The 13,801-nt window shown below is 38.8% G+C and overlaps 1 protein-coding gene and 1 long non-coding RNA gene across 4 annotated transcripts in view; one reads left to right on the plus strand and one right to left on the minus strand.

The window, feature by feature from the left end:
• lrrc8aa (leucine rich repeat containing 8 VRAC subunit Aa) overlaps positions 1 to 5,611 on the plus strand; it is a 63,488-nt gene extending 57,877 nt beyond the window's left edge. For 2 of the 3 annotated variants that reach the window (XM_069886621.1, XM_069886632.1), the window contains one exon: positions 697 to 5,611. In XM_069886621.1, the coding sequence (XP_069742722.1) occupies positions 697 to 972 (276 nt within the window). In that variant the 3' untranslated portion in view covers positions 973 to 5,611. The remainder of the gene's footprint in view (positions 1 to 696) is intronic. The other variant, XR_011340516.1, reaches the window with a different exon arrangement.
• LOC138736857 (uncharacterized) overlaps positions 1 to 13,801 on the minus strand; it is a 75,265-nt gene that overhangs the window by 18,543 nt on the left and 42,921 nt on the right. Inside the window, exons 2-3 of the long non-coding RNA XR_011340630.1 lie at positions 3,560 to 3,848; positions 3,295 to 3,426 (exon numbers count right to left, since the gene is read on the minus strand). This is a non-coding gene — a long non-coding RNA (uncharacterized lncRNA). The remainder of the gene's footprint in view (positions 1 to 3,294; positions 3,427 to 3,559; positions 3,849 to 13,801) is intronic.

Below are 13,801 nucleotides of genomic sequence, written 5' to 3' on the forward strand. Positions count from 1 at the left end.
GCTTCAAGTAATTGTTGTGCCCTACAGTTACTGTCTTTGGCCTCTCTTTGACACAGGCCTAGTATATTTTTTTGCTTTGATTACTTAAGGTGGTACTTGCACCAATAATTTCATCAGTTTATTACTCCCATATTACAACACAGAAGATGAATATTTGTCTCATTGAGTCTTTACTAGTTCTTGGCAGACAGTCTCATCTCTTTAATTTTCCTGCAGCCCTATCTCTTGCACACCCAAAAACTTTCCCCTAGTTCTTTTTGCCTCCAGTAGGGGTAATACAGGGGTTAATTATCCAACCAGCCAGCTATTTCTGGAATGTGTACAAAACTGAAGCACCTATTGGAAACCTATCAAAGAGAAAATGTTCGGAATCCACCCACCCGAGGTCAGGACTGAGCACATGGCCCAGTGTTGTAAGGCAGCAGCACTAACTGCTGTGCCACTGAAATGTTTGCCTTCTGTGGTTAATGAAGGTTAAGCATTTGTTTTTAAAACGTTCAACCAATATTTGACAATAGTGTGGCAATTATGTTTGAATTTATCAAGTCAAATTCCAAATTAAACCTGGAAGAGTTAATGGTCTCTGAATATAAACCACTATTTTAAGTACTTCATAAATGCTATATATATATATATCATTTAAAATATTTGACATCTTTAATCCCTTTGCTTTTGTTTCCCCCTCCCATCTTCTAGATTGAAACCTTGCCACCTGAACTCTTCCAGTGTCGCAAGCTCCGGACCCTGAATCTGGGGAATAATTGTTTGCTATCACTACAGTCCCGGGTTGGAGAGCTAACAAGTTTGACACAGCTGGAGCTTCGTGGAAACCGACTAGAATGTCTCCCTGTGGAGCTTGGAGAATGTAGGCTGCTCAAAAGAAGTGCTCTTGTGGTGGAGGATGATCTCTTTAATACACTCCCATCTGAAGTCAAGGAGCAGCTGTGGCGAGCAGACAAGGAACAAGCCTGAATTTTATTTGTATAGCAGAGGGAAAAGAAGAAATAATCTACCTTGCCACATTTTCAGCAGATTTTGCAACCTTCTGCACTGGAATGATGAGCAGGTTTGCTACACTGTTGGTTATATAATGGAAATGAATCTGATTCCCTGTCTGTGGAACTGGTGCTGTCCACAGGGAAGAGAGTGGATAGATGAAGTGGAATGCTGTCAGTAATTAAAAGAATCACTTAAATAGCTGGATTAACTATCTTATCTCAATTAATACTTCTGCTTTAATGAATCACAAGAAAGCTAATATATTTATAGCCATGATATACCAACAGACTGATATTGCCAATGTCTTGTTATTTATTAAACTATTACTGCGTTAGGGGCCGGCACTGAATATGCCTGAGCAGGCAGTACAATCTCTGCATGAACAACTGGTAATACTTTTTATTTTTAAAAAAAGCCTTGTTCATTTCAAGCTGATTGAGCTGACCTCAGATTTTTGTTTGTGGAATTATTTTTCAACTGGAGAAAAGTGCTACACCATCCTCCTCATTCAAATTGTCTAATCATTTAGAGAGAAAGGGTTTTTTTCCAGATCTAGACACATCCTGAAAAGAACTGAAGATGAACTTTTGGATACTATTTATTTAGTTTTTAATTAAAGTGGTAAAAGACTAATGGATAGTTAAAGTTCCATTTTATTGCATTTGTTTAATTTGCATACTAATCTAAAGAAAATCTATTTTCTATGACAAATAAAACTTCAAAGCCAATTCTGATTGTAGTATTGAAGATAACAAAATAAACATTTCTCTTGGTTTGGAAGGTGAAGGTGCAACTCATGGACATTTAATATAGTGACTGAATGAAACATCGCATGCTCACAAGTTCAGATCCAGATCAGTCTTGGATTAGCTGGGTCTGCATACTAGTTGAGGAAGGTGGAAAAAAAATTTGCAGGTTTGAGAAATCTTGCCCGTTTAACTGTACAGAACCCAGTTGTAAACGGGTTAAGTGACCAGTTAAAATGTGAAAATTGGTATTTGCTATGAATCCTAAAACTTTGTAACCAATACTTGGAAAAATAGAAAACGGATGTCAAAGGTGACTATTTGACCCTTTGCCATTCAAAAATATAGCCTATCTTCATCCAATCTTCCAGCACTAGGTTACAGCTTTCCAAAGACACATCCAAGTAATTTTCAAATTTGATGTGGGTTTCTGCCTCAACCACACTCTTAAGGCATAAAGTCCAGACTCTGCTAGTGACTGGATGAAAAGAAAATCCTCTAATCTTTCCACTATAAAGCTATTGTTTCCCATTTTTAACCTCCATGCCATGGAAAGTGGGTCCTTCCTATTTATTTAAGACTCTTACAGTTTCATCTACCTCAATGAAGCTTTTAAGAAAATAATCTACAACTTGTACAATAAGTTTTCATAACTTCAGTCTTACAGTCTTGGAAACATCCTTGTAATCTTTTCCTGCACCCTCTCTGTTACAAGCACATCTTCCTTGCAAAGTGGTAACAGAACTTCTACATTGCTCAAGGTGTGATTTAACTAGTGTCATATATTTTCAACCTTTTTCTTTCACTCACATACCACTTGAAGTGTTCCCTATGCCATAAGTGTTCTGTGATTAGTAAGGGATTGCTTAAGGTGGTATGTGGGTGGAAAGGAAAAGGTTGAAAACTACTGTTTCAAATCATACCTAATTGACTCATTATGTGCACGGTTTCATAACTCCAAAAGGAAATGGGCCAATGACAATTTTTCTCAAGCAAAATATTTCAGTAACAATTGGGTCTAGAGCAGTGGTTCTCAACCTTGCCTTTCCACTCACATATCACCTTAAGCAAATCCTTACTAATCACAGAGCACTTATGGCATAGGGATTACTTAAAGTGGCATATGAGTGGAAGGAAAAAGTTGAAAACCACTGCTCGAATAACCAAAGGATCCTTTTTTCCACTTAATAAGGGAAAACATCCAACTATATTGACCTGTCTTTCTATTTTCAAAGGCCTGTGATTTAATTCCTCTATACTTCTCAATTTCTTTCCTGTTAACTATATTCCTTTGCTTGTTGCATCTCTCCAATAAATTAATGCACTTCTCCAGATAAAATTCTATTTCCTAATTTTTCTGCACAGATTAACTAAATTCTTTGCACTTAAAACTTTCCTTTGAATTATCAATCCCACAGCCTATTTTTGTATAATCTGCAAACTTCTTTATTATTCAGCCTGCAGTTAAATGTAAATCATTAATATAAATATTTTTTTTAAAAGGACCAAGTGGAATCCCATCGGAACAGGCTTCCAGTCACAAGCATACCCATCAATCATAACTCTGCATTCTATTGATAAAGCAAGTTTGGATCCAATTTGCTGCATTCTCTTGGATCCCATGAGCTTTTCCTTTTCATCAGCTTGTCATGCAGGAACTTGTTAAAAACCTTGCCAAAATCTATTTGGACAGAAAGGGGAATTGAAATGGAAAAATTCATGTAGAAGGTTAATCATTAAATATTTTTCTGCTTTATATAAAATAAAATTCCCCTCAATACCTTTATTATTTATTGCTTTTTCCAGTAAATTACCTTTCCAATCTGGTGCCGTTTATAATGAACTTCCATGCTGCACTGTGGTGTTGCTCCTAATGCCTAATTGACCGGTTTCACTATTTAACTTGAGGCTAAAGTTGTATCTTTACCACTCATCTTGCAAGCCAGCTTCCATGACTTAAATGTCTGGAACTTGCTGCTATGTTTTTGTTTAGCTCCAACATCTGATTCTACAAGTGATTCGTGTTTTTTTTTTTTTTTTGCCCCCTTTTCTCTCATGCTATTCCCATCACGCCAACTTGCTCCTCAACCATTCCATCATAATCTGAAAAATAAAAGAGAGAAAGAACAATTAGGCAATAATGAAACTTAAAGTGCTAGATGGACTTTAGAGGATGGAGGCGGTCCTGAGAAATATGCAGTGAGGAACAAAGAATCTATATTGGGACAATTGCAAGAAAAATAGTTTAACAGTTTGAGTGGAATTCCCATTTCTGATTGAGCTGCTGACATCTACAGGTTTTTTTTTGTCTTTTTGGTTGCTACCACACTGGTTATAATGCTAGTTGGTATTTCAATCACTGATAATGCACATTGGTAAGTTCATGTCCTGATTATCTTTTGGGAGTGGAGGAGAGAAGTCGAGGGTGTTGAGGTGGATTTGGAAAGAAGCTGTGTGGTTTTGTGACCACTTGTACCCAAATTCAAATCTAGTCCAGACTGACAAAGTAAAAGCAGCTGCAACATACACTAAATCTCTAAACTAATAGTATATTAAAAAAATCTGTGTATTGTGGTTGAATGGCCACACAGAAAACATTTTTAGTTGTAATAATCGCTATCAGCAATATCACAAAGAAAGGGTTGGAAAACTCACAGAGGAGGTGATCTGCAATGCATAGTTGTAGTGCTGTGTTATGCAGTAAATAATGTGTGATCTCGAAGAGCTCAAAAATTAAACTGGGTTCAAGAGATGTGAAGTGTTCTGGCCCTATCACCAATTTAACACAGAAAATTGATCAAGGCCATTGTTATCTCTATTTACCCAGGAAAATGTATGTGGCGAAGTTCGAATTTTGTAAATGCTCTTTTAAAAAAAACTGTTCATGTTGCAATGATCATTTACTTGATAAGGATCAAATAGTTATTGTAGTAAGCTCCTAATGGAACTGGTTGCCTCCTACCAAGTTGAATGCTGTCTAAAATTCATTTTTTAATTGTAATTGATGCTAAGACTTCATTTCTGTGCCTGCAGGAGTTAATATGCTTCTAGTAGCAACAATTTTCTCAGGTTCATAATTTTGACATACTGTATGACTTACTAAATGTTTTAGTGACTGTCATTATTTTGGTTTGCTTACACATTTAATCAAAGCAGTAGAAAATATTATCCAATGCTGTGAAATAGGCTCTCTCCCCCCCCCCCCCCGACTTTGTTGAAAACTTTTAATTTTGCTTCTCTTTAAAATAAAACCAGAAATGTTAATTTGTCTTAACAGCGATATTTTAAAACTGCAATATTTTCCAGCATCTCCATGGGATATCTTGAGATATCTCAGTAATAAACACATCTTTTTAAATTTACCTCTTGTCAGAATACTAAAATTTGGCATTTTTATCTAAATATATTGAATTATTAGGAATAAATTGCAAAATGATTCATATTCTAGAGTTGTATTAAGTGTATGTTTTTAGTTGAAGCACGTTTTTTTTCAGAAATTAAAGTGATTGTCTAAATGTGCCTCCATTGCTTTTCCTCTATTGCCTTTGGTCTCTTGCAAAGAGCATTGGGTTTTTATGATGACATTATCATTTCCTGTCACAATTGGTTGCCAAATGTTATCAAACATTCAGAAGTTAGAATTGAATAATCATTTATTATTGTCATTGACATCAAAAAAGAGCATTGTACAAATTTACTGAAAAATAACCATATTGGTACATTCCTCCCTGTCAGAACTTGTGCACGAAAGTGACCCGATTTTAATGCTGAATTTGGGAGGAAGAAACTGTTGAAAAAAAATCTTCCTTTTTAAATGTGTTAAGTCTTTGTTAATAAAAGTAAAATTATTAATTGCAAAATGTAAATTTATGCTCTAGTCACAATGTTTGAAGAGCTTTGTTGGCATTATATATTGTTGCTAAAATAGAATCCATTGCAAATGCACAGAATATGCGAGATCAGAATATACAAATCATACATATCAACTACATGCAAACACAAGTATCAAAGGACCTAATTTTGATAAATTGTATATAAAATCATGAGTGATTTCCACTGATAAAATTATGTCATGATATTTAATACCATGATTGTCACTTTGTTTAAAAATTCACCATTTATCTTGGAGAGTTTCTCCATGTTGCTGCTGCTCTGCTTTCTAGATTACCAAGTATACTGTGAAAAATAACAGCGTGAATAAAGTGTTTTTCCTCCTCTCCTCGCCCCACCATTTGTGGCCAAAAAAGATGTTGGGGTTGAATAAATTATTGACTTTATATTTAATATTGTAATTCCAGATGTTTGAATTCTCTATTGAAAATCTTGCATTTATGTAGCACCTTAATATGTTCAAAGTAGTTTTTCAACCACATGAATTACATTTAAGCAAAGCAAGGTAAATTCTGAAATAAGTTTGTAGAGAGCCAGGATGTACAAACAGGAAAAGGAGGAATGTCTGGACCAGGGAGTCCAAATTTGGAGGTGTGAAAAAAGCATAATTAATAAGATGTTCCACTCAACTCTGCCTTATTTTTCTATTTATTGATTGCAAATTATATAAAGTAAAATTAAATAGATAAAGTTGCATGTAAATTTGCTCTCTTTGAAATGTCTCTGTGATCTAAGCTTTCGTATATAAAAACTTAATTTAACTCGTGTTTAATAAATATAACAGCTTATTATTACTGCTTAAAGTCAAATGTTCAAAGTCTATTTGAATCCAAATGAAAGGATAACATTTAATATTCTAATTAACCTTTTATTGTCAACCTGTGGTGAAATTCAACTTTGGAACTAGAACCCACAGTTTGTGCCTCAGATGTCTGAGGGCTACTCACTGAACTAGGCTGTTACTTTCTCTGTTACTCATTGATTCTTTATTTTTTTTCCAGTGGCTAGCCCCAGACTCTGACGTGGAATTGAATGCTTGGGGCAAGATATTTGCGATTCACCACTGGTGTAAGTCAAGATCCAAATAAGAATGGTACCAAGCTGGGGAATCTAGATATTAGTTGGGTGGAGCACTGTGGTGGAAATACTTTTAAATGGAGGTACTGGGAAGGGGGATGGGGCTGTGCGGGTGGGAAGGAAAGAAAATCTTTGAAATGAAAAAGGTATCATTGTGGGAATCTTTCTTGCATGTTACTGTACAACTAGACCCAATCAGACCCTGCTATTTAGGGATATTTTAGTGGATGAAGGAGTCAATCAACTGAATCAAAAGATATGAAGGCTGCAGTGTTTTCCATGTTCATTTAATCTGGGATTTGACAAGATTAGATTCTAAATAGTGACAATTACTGCTTAAGATAGGAACATAATCGTAACATTGTACTTCCACTGTAGGCTTGTGTTGAAAATATCTGTCAATTAAAATCCTCTTTCTCAGTTTCAATATGGCAATGATATTTCATTTGACTATTTTCATGTTATCAAAATATATTTTCTGAAGGTCATCTTAAATTTTATTTATAGCAATGTTAACAGAAATGCTTTTTAAAATGGAAATGGAAGGCCTTTCAAGGGAAAATAGTTTTTAATGAAATTTATTTTTATTCCATGTCTTTGCAGAGTTGGTTTATGCCAACTATTGGGATACTTGGCATACAGTATATATTAGTAGATATACTGTAGATATAGATCTATCAAAAGCTACAGCACAATGTAGCTTTAACTAACGCTAGTAGGAAGAGACCTATTTAATATTCTAACTTTGAGAGTGGACAGGGTATAATCTGGCTGGGTGCCACTCCTCCCACCTACCTCGAACCAAAGTTCACATTTTAAAAAAAATTGATTGTTACTGAAATGCTTACAACAATACTACATTTCTACCTCAGCAAAAGGTAGCTGGTGTCCAGATTAGAACAGAGTTTATATTTCTTTAATGTTTTGTATGATTTAGTAATCTATGGTAGGGGTAGATAGCCAGATCTTTTGTTTTCACAGTGATGCAATCACTTTCTTGTTTAGTGAGCAGTTGCCAATTGCCTTTTTTTTTAATCTAAAAGGAAACTACAGCAAAATGCAGACATTTTGAAATTTTAAAATACTGATGAAGCTGAGTAGGTCGGACACCATCACCAATTGATAGTTCAGGTCAATAAGCTTTCATTAGAATTGTGCAAAGTTAGAAATGAAACAAGGTTGGAAAGAACAAAAGTCCACCTTCTTGAACAACGGCCAAACCTCTCCAGTAACACTCTCGTTCACCTGGCTGAAATTGTCCTCGCATTAAATTAACTTCTCTTTCAACTCGCTCATTTTTTGCAGATCAAATGTGTAGCTATGGTTACTCACGTGACTGGTCTTTTTGTGATATCTATGGAACACTTTGTTTCAGTCCTCGTCAAACATAATGGAGAATTTGAAAATTGCATTACTTTTGCAGGCAATTTAGACCCTTCTCACATGCTCCATCTTTGACTCTTCCTTTTCTGAACCTCTCTGCATCTCAGTCACCATAAAGTACTAAAATCCCAGACTCCCAAATTATATGCCATTTTGCTTCCTGTACTGACTCCATTTTCTCATTTCCTGCATCTCTGCTGCATTTCCTCTGAGGGTGAGAGATTTTGGCGCAGTGACCTTTGAAATGCCTGCCTTCCTCTAATGGCTTCTTTGACAACAGATGAATAGAGCCCTTGACGGAATCTCATCTATTTCTCATCCCCACCACTCTTGGATAGAGCAATTACAGAGTTCCCCAGATCTTTGCCTTCCACCCACAAGCTTCTGCTTTTAACAGATCATCCTTTGTAACTTCTGAGTGATTGTAAAGTTCACTATTCCATTCCCATTCTGATCTCTGTGGCCTCCAGCACTCTTATAATCAACTGGAGGAACTCAGCCGGTTGGCCAGAATCTGAGGGGGAAAAAAGAGTGGTCAACGTTATGGGTCAGAGCCCCTCATCAAGATATTGGGGCAGTATTGTGAGACAGTTGGTTGAACTGCTACCTTAACATAACATGAGTTTAATCCTGACCTTGTGTGGAGCCCATGTGTTCATCCCGTCACTGGAGATTTCTTCAGGATGTTTAGATTTCCCCTTATGTCCCAAATATGTGTGGATTAATTAGTTAAATAGTTGCTATAAATTTCTCCCAGGACGTGGGTGAGTTGGTAGAATCTTGTGTGAGTTGAAAAGAAGGTCAGAATTAAAATATAGCATGAATAGTTGATGTTGTCATGGACTAGTGAGGTAAAAGGACTGTTTGAGTGCTGCATGACTATTGGATTACAGATATCGGAGATCATTTGAATATTATTTGTACCTAAAACCTGATGATGCTTATTTTAATCAAAAAGTATTTACATTTTGTAAATGTCCCTTTTCATGAAGTTACCACAATGAAAGGCCTCCATCAGAATGTTAATTCATTTCTTTTTCCAGTTGTTGGTAGATAAGCTATTTAACTCCTGAGTTTCCTGGAAACCTTCAGGGGCTTAGTGGCACAGGTTGCCTAATCTCCCTCGAACTAGGCAACATTTCATGATAGAGTACCTAGTGTGACTTGTTACAATGTTTCAGATTTTGCTGTTATGGCTATAGTGTATAATCATTACAAATTAAATGAGCAGTAATGAAATTCTGATGGCAAAGCATTGCAACTATCATCTCAAAAATATCTTCATGAAGTTGCTGTTATTATTAACACTGGTCTTTCCGTGACAAATGCAGAAATATTTCAAATTTATTCATAGTTTTAAATTTGTAGATTGATGGTTTATTTCTGAATATAAATGCCTTCCCAAACTCAATACTCCACGATTGAACCCTTTCGTTCAATAACCTTTGTACATTTCTCTCAACCAGAACTTCAATCCTAGGACCCTCCCCAAACTGCTTTTCCTGACTTCCTACTTGTCCTCGTCTTCCTGACTTTTTGTAATCCAACAAACTGTATGTATTTCAAATTTCTTTTTCCCATCGACATATTCCATTACAACCTTGCTACACTATAGCCTCTTTCACACTTGCATCCCACTTAATTGACCGTTCATCGTCCCGGGATAAGAATTGGGGTTTAGCCTTTCACACTAGACCCCTCCTAACCGGGACACTGAACGCTTTCACACTTGCAAGGGCTTATCTCCGGCATTTGATCTGTTCTAATTTCATTCAGAACTGCCTGCATGTCAGAGAGTATCAGTGTGCTTTTTGGTGTTGGTATCTCCACAGTGGTGAGGCAGGTAACTGCAGAGGTGAAAAAATACCTCATACCATGTTTCATAGGGTTGCCGACTGGGGAGCATCTTCTGGAGACTATGATGGCATTTGAAAGAAGGGGTGGTTATCTAATGTGTGCTGGAGCCATAGATGGCACACATAGTCCCATCACTGCCCCACAGGTTGATCCAGCATCCTATTAAATCAAAAAAGATGGCACTCCATTGTTCTGCAACCTTTTGTTGACCACAACTATCAGTAAGGTTGATCTTTCCATTATTAGCATTTATTCTCACTTGAAAATATAAGCATTTGAGCTGTCACCCTCTGTGTTTGCAGCTTCGCGGATCTCTATGCGGGCTGACCAGGTCGCACCCTTGATTCTCGCCTTCTTGTCGACTCTCTGATTTACATAATTGCCGTCTACTGATCAGCCAAGGTAGTGGCAGGAGATGAGGCAGTGGTAGAGGTTGAGGTACTGGGGGTGGGGAAGGCACCAGGAACGGATGAGGGACCAGGGATGATTGAAGATGAGGCACAAGGGGCATCCTGTTCCTGTAACTCACCCTCCTCCACTCAGGTTGCAAACTGGGTTGAAGGGATTATGCATCAGCCGCCCTCCTAGCCTGAAGGTTGTCCACAGAGCAAGATTAAAATGCCAGTCCCAGCAGTCTGCACCACTCCCCCCATTATGCTCCATGACTTGGTGTAGCCTCCTCTTGTGTTTTTAATTTGTTGATAACCTGTCTCTTGTCCCTTTTATACTCCAGTTCCCTGAGCTTTGTGGCAATTCCCTCATAAAATTAGCCATCCTTAATTGTGCCCGTTAACTCGTAACCTGATGCCTCCTCCAACCTTAAATGTTAGAAGCTACTTCACCTCCCTATTACCCCAGTTTGCAGAAGCCATTAATTTTTTTTTAATCTATTTTAACCTTTTTCACTAATCTGAACTTCTTTAAAGTTAACCCAAATAAACTCTGATCTTGTGAGTCACAGCACTTAACAAGCCCAGCCAATGTGCCTGCTAACTTCAGAGGAGAGATGGAGGAGGAATGTCTGGATTACCTTCACTCCAGCATATCTGCAGCTCACTTCCTCCCAGACCTTGATGTGATCACATTTTAAAAAAAAGTCATTGCAATTCCACAGTGCAATTGCCTATTTCACACTTGCCTGATCACAACGTCTGCAGATGCCGGGGATTGTACTAGGGGTTGAGGCTGTTAATCCCTGGTGTGAGATGATATCATCTGACACTGGCATTGAGCTGATTTTGCTTTCACACTTGCCACTTTAAAGGCCAATATTGGCATTTGATTTCTGGGATCACTTGCAAGTGCGAAAGGGGATTTAGCCATGTTAAAGTGTGTGTGAACTGGTAAGGGAGGTTTCAGACACATAAGCATCCTTCACACTTGCAAGTGATCCCAGGAATCAAACACCAATCAGCCTTTAAAGTGCCAAGTGTGAAAGCAAAATCAGCTCAACGCCGGTGTCAGATGACATCATCTCACCCCCAGGGATTGACGGCCTTGACCCCCAGTAGACTTTCCGGCATCTGCAGATGCTGGCGTTGCAATCAAGCGAGTGTGAAACAGCCAGTTGCATTGTGGGAATGAAATGACATCATATTTTGCATGATCACATTAAGATCTGGGTAGAAGTGTGATGCACTTCCTCTGAAGTTAAAACTAGCAGACACATTGGCTGGGCTTGTTGAGTGTTGTGATTTATAAGATCTGAGTTTAATTGGGTTAACTTTAAAGGAGTTCAAATCAGTGAAAAATATTAAAAAGGAAACAAAAAAACAATAGCTTCTGCAAACTGGGGTGACAGGGAGGTGCAGCAGCTCCTAACCCTAAGGTTGGAGGAGGGAACAGGTTACGAGCTAATGGGCACAATTAAGGATGGGCCATTTTATAAGGGCATTGCAGCAAAGCCCAGGGAACTGGGGTATCAGAGGGACTAAAAACACTCAAGTTAAAAACATTCAAGAGGAAGCTTCACCAGGTCATGGACCACAAAGGAAGGAGTGGTGCAGTCTGTTGGGACTGGCCTTATTTTAACTTGGCATATGACGTGGGGTACAAGCAGGCAAGTGACAACATTCATCCTTGTAGGCAGCCTTCAGGCTGGGGTGGGGGGGGGGGCTGATAGGCAATCCCCTCAACTCTGTTTGCAACCTGATGAGGAGGGTGAGGTGCAGGAACAGGATGACCCTTGTGCCTCATCTCCCAAAGATCCATCAACCACCCCCCAGTCCCTCATCTGCTCCTGGTGTCCTCCCCTCCCCCAGAACCTCAACCCCTCCCACTGCCTCATCACCTGCCACTACATTGGCTGACCAGCAGACAGCAACTGACTCGACATCAACTAGCGATCACACCTCCTACTGTACTGGGAGCTGATAAAACTCAAAATTAATCTGTTCAAAGAAATTTCCTGTTTTAATTAAATTTGAGGGTTTGACATTTAGTTCACATATTTGTCTCACCAATGTCTAGGAGCCAGAAATGTAAGAAGCCAGAGGCGGCAAATGAGATGCGTGTGTTCTTATCCAAAATAGACCAGGTGGATCAGGAAAGAGAATGAGACAGAAGGGGGAGGCAGGTTGAGATGTTGTAGAATCTGATGCAGGAGCAACGACTGGTGCAACCACAGAGTTAATGCTAGGAACGTGCCACCGGCAGACTGGAGTGCCAGGCTGAAAATGATGGATTAGCACACCTGATACCGGAAACTCGACAGGAGATCAGGCAGACAGCAGTTATAAGCAGACTGGCCTCATTAATTAAAGTGATTGCACGTCCAACCTTGGCCCTCCACCATTCAGTCTCCTTCCACCCTTGGCAAGCCTCCTGCATCCCTTTTCCCACCAGCCTCCCCATCATTCCAACCATCCTCTGCCACCATGATGCTACAAGGCTCAGTGCATACTCCTTCTGCTGAGCACCACCATCACCCCTCCCCATTCCATTCTCCTCCCTCTTGTAGACCTACAGAGCCTTCCCCTTCCTGCGACAGTCTTCAATCTCCAATGGCGCAACCAGCCTACATGCCAACCCTTATCAACCCCTCAGGTGGGACACACTTGTCACTGGTGGGTGCTGAGGGTTCAGCTGACCAAGCCATTATTAGCCATTATCTCAGCTCCTACGTTCACCTGCTGGACGATGAGAATGTCCAATGATCAGTTTACATCATTTGTTTTTCATCAAAATCATGTTTACAATTCTGTAGTATGTTGAAGTTGAAGGTTAATATGAAAGTAACCAAAAATGTGTTTTCAAGATGTCGAAGTTTTATTCAAGAAAGTTTTTGCATTGCCTTTATTGACGATTATGATCCATGTTTACATTGATGCTGTACATAAAATTCCAATGTTATTATACAGTCGTTATTTTTAAGTTCAGATTTAACAGTTGCACAATGTTCAAGGACGAGTAATAAAGTTAGACTCAGTCCTCATTTCTACATAGGACTCTCATTAAAGCCTCATGTATGGCCTGTGGCACCTCTGTAAGGGGAAGAAGGGAGATCAGAGTTTTCAGCCCTCCACTCTTCCAGGAAGTGCTTCTTGTTAAGTTTGCAGATATTGTGCAAGACACAGCAGGCAACCACGACATCTGACACAAATGCTGTATTTGTTTGGACAGGCACCTCCAGCAATCTTTGAGATGACCAATTCCATTCTCCATAAACCCTTTTAGTGGAGCTTAGTCTGAAGTTGAATGTGCTCTTAGGGTGATCAATGACGTGATGTTGCGTGAACCCCTTCATCAGCCATTTTCGCAATGGGAGGTGGGATTCCCAATCAAATGTGCAGGTATTTCCACACTATTCACATTTCTGAAGGCCTGTGATATAATCAAATAGAGTACGT

Source organism: Narcine bancroftii, chromosome 1 (genome assembly GCF_036971445.1).
Source record: "Narcine bancroftii isolate sNarBan1 chromosome 1, sNarBan1.hap1, whole genome shotgun sequence".
Lineage (NCBI taxonomy): Eukaryota > Metazoa > Chordata > Chondrichthyes > Torpediniformes > Narcinidae > Narcine > Narcine bancroftii.